Source organism: Arachis duranensis, chromosome 8 (genome assembly GCF_000817695.3).
Source record: "Arachis duranensis cultivar V14167 chromosome 8, aradu.V14167.gnm2.J7QH, whole genome shotgun sequence".
Taxonomy (NCBI): Eukaryota; Viridiplantae; Streptophyta; class Magnoliopsida; order Fabales; family Fabaceae; genus Arachis; species Arachis duranensis.
Window position 1 is genome coordinate 36,257,643 of NC_029779.3, and position 10,032 is coordinate 36,267,674.

Below are 10,032 nucleotides of genomic sequence, written 5' to 3' on the forward strand. Positions count from 1 at the left end.
TGTGCAGGGCACGTGAATTGCACGTGAATGTAAATGACTTGTATGTGTAAATGACTTGTAGGTGGAGAATAATTTCGCAAACAATGAAAGCACTCTTTCACTCTTTCATATACTAGGAAATTTCACTTGGAAAAGAGATTATTCCACACTAATGGACTCAGGTGCATAATCATAATTATGGGTTAACTATGGGTTCCATTGTACGAGATCTTGTAGCACTTACCAATGAGGCCAAACGATCTTTTATATACTTTTCCTGTAATTATTTTAGGTACTATTGCCTATAACGTAGGTTTAGTAGTTTTAGAACAATCAATGATTGGGGAACCCTCGTATCCATTTGCAACTCCTTTGAAAATATTGTCGGAATGATAGATAGAGATCCATAAAAATTTCTTTCGAGGAATGGGCAAAACTCGGTCATTTTTCAATAACAATAGCCAAAGGAATCGTTATTCCATATATTTTGATATTGAAAATTAATTTTTGGAGATTTTTAATTATCCTTCTTTTTTAAGTGAACCAGAAAACCTTTTTTGATAGTTATAATAAGAATTCTAGCTATCTGAATAATGTCTCTAAGAGACATGATAAAGACCACAATGAATCTATAGGATAAAATTCTATATTTACAGTGAAATGGTATACAAAATCAACATATCTCAATGAATAAAAAATAGGATTTATGGCTACACAAACCATTGAGAGTAGTTCTAGATTTGGTCCAAGATAAACTACTGTAGGGACTTTATTGAAACCGTTGAATTCAGAATATGGTAAAGTAGCTCCGGAGTGGTGAACTACTCCTTTAATGGGTGTTGCAATGACTTTATTTGCTATCATGACTTTGAGTTGTACCAAGTCAGAAACCAAGTGGATTTATTTTTTGTCCCATAATTCTCCACTACTTTACATAAAAAGATATGCCCTAGTTGGGGAGGTTTGGTTCATTTCAAATTCTTGAATTCGAAATGAAAGGGTTGGGTTCACTTTGACCATTAAAAGTAGGTCACCCGTTCCCCCTGTCTTTTTGTTTGTCTCTATTGCATTCTATCTCATTGTATCCCGTTCGGTTTTGCGATATTTGAGAATTGTCATCAATACCTCGGTGTAGATTTGGGATACTCCTGTATTCCACAGTCTGGAGCTATTTAAACTAACCAATTCAGAATTCTCCGATGTACTAGTATTAGCAATAGCAAGTGCATCTTTGAAACAGTCATCAATTCTCACGAGAAGCTACAATTTCCGCGAGCAAACATATTAATTAGGAATGCGGATTTGGAATATCACACATTGACCAATCAAAGAGAGATTCAATAACTAAAAGAAAGATCGATTCTTTGTTCAGATCCTTCTTTTAATCAAACGGAACGAACAAAGATAGAATCGAAGTGATTCCCTAAATGCCTCTCTGGATATTCTTCAATGTGTATCATCTGCTTCTCGAAGAAATCGAAGAATTTCTTGGAAATCCTACAAGAGCCAAGCGTTCTTTTTTCTTTGACAGATGGTCAGAACTGCATCTGGGTTCGAATCCTACTGACAGGTCTACTAGAGAGCAGAAATTACTGACCGTTAAAAGTAGGTAACCCATTCCGGTCCCCTGTCCTTTTTTTGTCTCAATTGCATTCTATCTCATGGTATCACATTCGATTTTGCGATATTTGAGAATCACCGTCAATACCTCGGTGTAAGTTTGGGATACTCTCTTGTTCAACAATCCAGGACTATTTAAACTAACCAATTTAAAATTCTCTGATGTATTAGTATTAGCAATAGCAAGTGCATCAAGATTAACTCGGTTAATAATATCAGTCCAGGTGTTAATTACACGACCTTGACTATCAACTACAAATTGGTTGAAATTGAAACCATTTAAATTGAAAGCCATAGTGCTCATACCTAACGTAGTAAACCAAATACCTATTACAGGCCAAGCAGCTAGAAAGAAATGTAAAGAACGAGAATTGTTGAAACTAGCATATTGGAATATCAATCGTCCAAAATAACCATGAGCAGCCACAATATTATAGGTTTCTTCCTCTTGACCGAATCTGTAATCTTCATTAGCAGATTCATTTTTTGTGGTTTCCCTAATCAAACTAAAAGTTACCAACGAACCGTGCATTGCACTGAATAGGGAGCCGTCAAATACACCAGCTACGCCTAACATACTATGTGTTCTCACAAAAAAAAAGATTAAAAAAAGTGTAAAGTGGATGTTAATTTATACAGTAAATAACTAAATATGAATAGAATTGAGTATAATAATAAGAGAATAAATTCAGTAAAAATGATTTGAAAATGAGTGAATGAGAAAGAATATATTATGTATAGTTATAGCAATTAGTGAGAACTAGTAATTATAATAAGTGAGAAAAATAAATGCAATTGTAATGATTTATAGATATATTATATCAATAAAATTATCATTTAATTTGTGAAATTAAGTATAGAATGGATTGTTTTGGTAACATTACTTCTAGAATGGATTGTTTTGGTAACATTACTTCTAACTCAAATTTGGAATTTTCAAAGCATAACGTCATCAAAGGATAAGTTTTATACTTAATTTCATAAATTAAATGATAATTTAATTGATATAGTATTTTAATTATTTTTTAAATTATATATTGTATAAATATAATTGGTTATTTTATAATGTATAACTATCTGTTACCTTTGACTCTGAAAAAATTTGAGTTTTAACTTCTATACCACCTTGGTGGACTATACTTTATATGAATTTTTTTAACATCAAAAGTCCCGGTAATGATTTTTTAGATACTAATGAGTCAAATGATGATTTTTAATAAATTTTTAGAAATCGTTTATTGATCCGTTTTAAATTCATAAGTTTATAAAAATGTAGATTTTCTGGAATTTGAAGTAAAACAAAAAGTTGAATTTCTATTATTATCCATTTTGATTTTTTTATATTTTATTTGAATTTAAATGGGATAGTTCCTTATTGACATTTATCTTAACTTAAAAATAGTAAATGTCAATAATCTGGTAGTAAATCGAATCAACTAAATTCGATTTATATATATTTAGTGTACAGTAAATCGAATCAACTAGATTCGATTTAGCACTATAATAACTAATTCGAATTTAATGAATTCGATTTATATAGATATATGAAACACTCTTAATTCAATTTGTTTAATTCGATTTAGTACTAGAAGAACTAATTCAAATTCAATGAATTTGATTTATACAGATATATGAATAATGATATACATGTGAAATTATTTGTTTTGAGACTTTCATATAATATTAGTATGTTTTTAATTTATGTATGCATTTTATCTTAATAATAATATTAATGTGGAAAAATTATAGAATAATAAAATATTAGGTTGTCAACTTCTCATTATATAACAATATTACTAGTTTTTATATAATATAGGGTACAGTACTAAATTAGTTCTTTACGCTTGGACATAATCCTGTTTTAGTCCTTAAGGTTTAAAGTATTCTATTTGAATCTAAAAAAATTTATTTAGTTTCAATGTAGTTTTACCGTGAGGTCAAAGTTAAATAATTAACGAAATGTCTTACATGACAGCAGTATAAGAACAACATCGATAATTTGAAAAACAAATACAAACTCCAGAGGCACAAAATCAATCGTTGGATGCATCAATATATTTATTTATTATTCTTCTTACAATTTAAATAAAATATTTTTTATAGAACTAAGGAAAATGATAAATAAATATATTGATGCATCATCGGTTGATTTTGTGTCTTTGGAGCTTATACTTGTTCTTCAGATTATCGATCTTATTCTTGTACTACTGTCATGTAGGATATTCCGTGAATTATTTAATTTTGACTTCACGGTAGGACTACATTAAAGCTAAATGAAATTTTTTTGAATTTAAATATGACACTTTAAACCTTAAGAACCAAAACAGTATTACGCTTAAACATAAAGGACCAATTTAGTATTTACCCTATAATATAAATGGATAGATTATTTTAGTTTTCTTCTTGTTGGTTGCTGGGTACTTGTTGTAATCTGAACTCACTACATTGAGTGCATTCTAGACTTTTTGTGAGAGACTTAATACTATATATATATATATATATATACAAAGTCTAATTTTGATGACCAATAAGAATAAAAAATTTGTACCGTCATCAAGTTAAATTCTGGATGATACTTGTGTTAAAATTAAATTCTATATGACAACCCAAAGTTAGACGTATCACGTATGTATGAAATTCAAAGTAGAGTGTTCGCAAATGTTACTATTTCTGCTTTCACAGGTATTATTGGCACTGCTACGAAGAGCATATACACAATTCAATGGAAGCATTTAGCTTTCTCTTATTTTGCTTCTCTCTGCTTATGGCTGTCTCTATTGCAAGAGACACAATCAACACACTGCAATCAATAAGTGATGGTGAGATATTAGTTTCAGCAGATGAAACCTTTGCGTTGGGATTCTTCAGCCCTGGAACTTCCAATAACCGTTATGTCGGAATTTGGTATAACAAAGATCCAACAAAGGCAATAGTATGGGTTGCAAACAGAGAAAAACCCCTCACTGACTCCTCAGGGGTTTTGAAGGTCAACGACATCGGAATTTTAGTCCTTCTTGATAGTAATAATAGTCTTATTTGGTCATCCAACACGACGCGATCGGCACAAAATCCGGTTGCAAAGCTTTTGAATTCTGGGAATTTTGTTGTGCAGGATGACAGCAATAGCGACACGGAAGATTTGCTGTGGCAAAGTTTTGACTATCCAGGCGACACAATCTTGCCTGGACAGAAGTTGGGAAGAAACTTTGCTACAGGACTAAATCGGAGGACAACATCATGGAAAAGCTCTGATGATCCTTCTCAAGGTAGCTTTAGCTATCAATTCGATATTGATGGATATCCGCAATTAGTATTAAGAGAAGGCACAACAAAAAGATTCCGTTTTGGATCATGGAATGGTATTCAATTTAGTGGGGCACCTCAATTGAAAAATGAGTCTGTATTCAGATTTAGCATGATTTCTAATGAGGAAGAGGTGTATATTGTATATTGGACTGTTGATAGTTCAGTTCATCAGAGGCTGCAGATAGCAATGGATGGATTCAGCCAGCGGAGAAGTTGGAGTGGTGGAAATACAGGTTGGACCACAGTTTCGCACATACCGGTGGATGACTGTGATTATTATGGAAAATGTGGAGCATATGCTAGTTGTGATACAAACCATTTTCCAATGTGTGGATGCTTAGATGGATTTGTGCAGAATACTATTGACTCATCAAGTGGTTGTGTTAGGAAAACCTCATTAAGTTGCAATAATTCAGACGGGTTTGTGAAGTTTTCGGGGCTAAAATTACCAGACACAAAAGGAACTTGGTTTAATACAAGTATGAGTTTTGAGGATTGTAGGATTTTGTGCTTGAAAAACTGCTCTTGTACGGCTTATGCAGCTTTGGATGTCAGCAAAGGGCCAAATTCAAATGGTTGTTTACTTTGGTTTGGAAAGCTGATGGATATGAAAGTGATGACTGCATCTGAAGATATTTATGTAAAGATGGCAGGGAAAGATGTAGGTACTAAACTATCTCACCCAGTTTGAAGCTTTTCTTCTTTTTTTACATGTTACTCTTTCATAAACATTTCATCTTCTGTCATTTCTAACCTTGTCCTTTATTTTTTTCTTCTTCTTATTATGTTTTTAAACCGAACATTACTTAGAAGCAATTGTGCGAAAAAGATTGCCGAAGTTCAAGAAAAAGAAGCAAAAGATTACCACTGCCATAATCTGGGTGTTGTCTTCTGGAATTTTGATCTTATGCTTGGCCATCATCATTTATAGATGGGAGATGCGTAAGAAAGGTAGTTAACTAATTCTCATTGTTTGATTCTTGATTATTGAGTAATTTCAAAGGCCTTCAAGGCAGATAAAAAAAAGTCTAGAACAGAAAGAGTTAAATTGGTAGTTATACTTCATATATCTCTTTTTTAGTTTTAAAATTTATATAGAGCAAAATTTATAGGAGCATCGAACACTGAGCTTGTTTATACATTGCATGCTACTTTGCAGGAAAGATAAAAGAAGACAGAGAATCAGATGATAGTCAGCATGATGAGGAAGATCTAGAATTGCCCTTATTTTCTATAAATACGGTTACTTCTGCAACAAACAATTTTTCAACTGACAACTTATTAGGGACAGGTGGTTTTGGACCAGTTTATAAGGTAATCAAATGGAAAAACGTTGTCATCCCTGTCTAGAATGCATAATATTCTTGATAAATTTTGCTTTTTGTTTTTTACAAGATTCACTTATTGATTTTCCTTGTCTAAATAATGCTATGAATCTTACTTTTATATGCTACAAAAATAATTATTAGAAACACAAATTTGATGAAAAGAGTGTCATGCAGCCAGTAACCTATGGGATGAAGCGAAGTAAAGTATTGGAAGAACCATATAAAAAAGAATGGAATATATAACTTGAGAGCCTATAAAACCTCTATTGTTTCCATGCCACCGTTTAAAATATATAGTCTCATCTTTATTTATGTATATAAAGATCTCCTGATAGCCCCAAGAAGATCCTTTTTCTTTCTTATATGCTAATGGCACCCTTAAAACATTAATATGCTTTATACATTGGAAAAGTTAGAGAAAGGATACATTGAACAATTAGCTGATTGTCAGGTTCTAAATTTATCATCACTTATCTGTTGAGCTTCCAGGAAAACTTTTCCCCAAAAATTATATATCTTAGAATGGTTATAACTCTTCTGAAATAATTATAACTTCCAGGGTATCTTGGAAGATGGACAGGAAATAGCTGTCAAGAGGCTTTCGAAGAATTCAAGCCAAGGATTCGAAGAGTTCAAAAATGAAGTTATGCATGTTTCCAAACTTCAGCACAGGAATTTAGTAAGGCTACTAGGGTGCTGCATTCAAGCTGGGGAAAGATTGTTGATTTATGAATTTATGAGCAACAAAAGCTTGGACTTCTTCATATTTGGTTTGATTCCTCTGAGAAGGGAAAGCTACTAGATTGGCCAAAGCGTTTTCGTATCATCAATGGGATTGCGAGAGGTCTTCTTTATCTTCATCAAGATTCAAGACATAGAATAGTTCATAGAGATCTCAAGGCTGGGAATGTTTTGTTAGATGATGAATTGAATCCTAAAATCTCGGACTTTGGAACAGCAAGAAGCTTTGTAGGAAATGAAAGTGAAGCAAATACAAGACATATTGTTGGAACTTAGTAAGTGGCTAAGTAAGCAATTATATGACATGTTGATAGGAATGAATAAGATCATTTTTTCTTGATTTGAAATTGTATGTTGATAATTTGTGCAGTGGCTATCTATCACCAGAGTACATAGTTGGTGGCCTGTATTCAACAAAATCTGATGTCTATAGCTTTGGTGTACTAATATTAGAAATAGTTAGTGGGAAGCGAAATAAAGGATTCATCGATATTGACCACTACTTTAATCTTCTTGCCGATGTAAGAATTAATTTTTCATTTGCCCCTAATATTTATTAATATTTCTAATCAAGTAGCATCATCTATCTAGTCAAATTAGTTTGATTAGACAATATCTAATTGTTGTTATCACAATATCTAAATATCTGGATATATATACAGGCATGGACACTTCTAGCTGAAGACAAGTGCTTAGAAATAGTTGATGCATCTATCAGAGACTCAATTAATTTGACAGAAGTCATAAGAACAATTCATGTCGGTTTGCTATGTGTGCAACGAAATCCAGAAGATCGACCAAGCATGTCATATGTGCTTACGATGCTGAGTAGTGAATGGGAACTACCTCAGCCAAAGAAGCCAGGGTTCTTTATTGAGAAAGATGTGGTTGGTGACCATTCTACATTAAGCAACAATGAACTCACGGCTACTCAGGTCCATCCGCGGTAAAATTTGATTAAAAATTTATTCTGCAGGATCTCAACATTAAGCTCAAGGATGATATTGATAATTGGCCAGTTCAACTAACAATAAATGACATTTCTCATAACAGTAGCAAAATGCTTCAAATGAAATTACTGTGAAGTGCTTGAATAGGAGTACTTGTAACTATGATTCAGGAATGGTGTTGAATGTTGATATTTTTTGGTTATGAGTCATGCCTATTTGTTTAAGAGAAATGCTATTTGTACACCAAAATCAGCCACTAAAATCAGCCACCAATGTATTTGTGTATAAATACATATGTGGTTTAATTTATTTTCATAGTGTATTTGTATTTCAGCATGTATTTTATACTGGTGGCAAACGTTAGTGGTTGATTTTGGTGTACACATAGCATAATCCTTGGTTTATACTCCATGAACGGGGTTGAAGTTGAAAAGAAGTGCACACAAAAATATGAAAAGTATCCAAAAATGAAGTCAGAGGAAGGAACAAAGTAAAAGAAGGAAGCGTAAGAAAAATATCCCTTTCGTGGATCCTGAATCTAAATAAAAATGAAACTATAATAGACAAGAAAGTGCACTCAAATGAGGTATAGGTATATGTATAGGTATAATTATAAGAACATGTATAATTATAAGTAAGAACATGTTGTAATGATATATACACTTAGAGTGAACGTTTTTCTTTTGCCTTAAAGTATGTTAAACTCTAAAATAAACTATCTAGCACATAACAATGTCAGAAATTTCATTAGCTGAATTTACTGCACAATTCCCTTATGAAAAGCCAAACTGATGTGGATAAAAAGTAGGTCCCTTGGCCTTGGTAATGGTTTCTCACCATTCAGCATTAGAACTATGGCTGACATGTCTGGCCTATTTTCTGGTCTCTCTTGTACACATAAAAGCTCTATGCTTAGCACTTCAGATTCTGTTGCAACAACTGAGTCAGTTAATGATTCATCTATAAGCTCCAATGGCCTCTCTTCACACCACAACCTCCATGCCTAGAGCACATGAAAATTGAACTTTTGAATTGTGATATAACTTTGGAATTTGCAAACAAAAATACAGTGAGATTAAGTTGAATGATCTTTAGGCTTACATGCCCAAGAAGGTCAAGATCATTATCATTAAAAAATTCCCTATTTTTGTTAGCAAAAGCTTCTACTAGCCTCAGTCTGAAGGAGCATGTTAGAGATATTAGTCAAGTTAGAGAAAGTTAGTTAGAGGTTATGATAGCTGTCACTATACTGTTAAGAAGTAGTTATACATTTGTTAAGTTAGTTAAACACTAATCCATGTATAAATACACACTCACCAACTTGTATCAACTAGTTTTCATTCTCATCAAAAACAACATTCCTTCACTCTCTTTGTTCTCTCTCTTCAATTCCTTTCACTCTCTGATACATCATCAATTTTTCTACTCTTGTTGCAAATCCATGGCTATAATAACTTAATAAGTATTGCAAACTTCTACTCTCTTCCATTGCACTCTTCAACTACCAAATATTAGTAATCTGAGTGTTAAGGAAGCTCCTAAAATAGTGGAGAGAGGTGTTTTTCATGTGATTAGCGCCTATGCGCTACAAGTAGGTTTGGACGAACAACACAAGATAAGATTTTAGGAGGATCTAGAGAGTTTGGTCCAAAACATACCTCGGGAGATAAGTTTTTCTTAGGAGGAGATTTAAATGGTCATGTTGGAAGAGAAGCGACTGGGGATGGAAGTATCCAGAGGCCATGGTTTCAGGGTGATCAATGTCGAGGGTAAAACTATTTTGGACTTTTCCTCAATCTTTGACCTTCTCATCGCAAATACATGTTTCAAAAAGAGATACGAACATCTTATAATATATAAGAGTGGCATGACAAGCTCTCAAATCGATTTTTTCTTGTTGAGGAAAGTCGACCGGAAATTTTGCATTAATTGTAAAATTATCCCGAGAGAGAATTTGACAATACAACACAGGATACTCGTCATGGATTTTTGCGTTGAGCAAAAATTGAGGAAAAGACCTCATACGAATAACCCAGGGACGAGGTGGTGGTGGATGAAAGGCGAGAAACAAATAAACTTCCTAAGACGGGTAGGAGAAGAGGCAAAGT

The 10,032-nt window shown here is 33.0% G+C and overlaps 1 protein-coding gene and 1 pseudogene across 1 annotated transcript; one reads left to right on the plus strand and one right to left on the minus strand.

Annotated features, from left to right (window-relative positions):
* Positions 1-1,633: 1,633 nt before the first annotated feature.
* Positions 1,634-2,176, minus strand: LOC127741261 (photosystem II protein D1-like). The gene has a single exon (XM_052253375.1). The coding sequence runs from the start codon at positions 2,174-2,176 to the stop codon at positions 1,634-1,636; it is 543 nt and encodes a 180-aa protein (XP_052109335.1).
* Positions 2,177-4,236: 2,060 nt separating this feature from the next.
* On the plus strand, positions 4,237-8,560 carry LOC107462503 (G-type lectin S-receptor-like serine/threonine-protein kinase At4g27290; annotated as a pseudogene).
* The last annotated feature ends 1,472 nt before the right edge of the window (positions 8,561-10,032 follow it).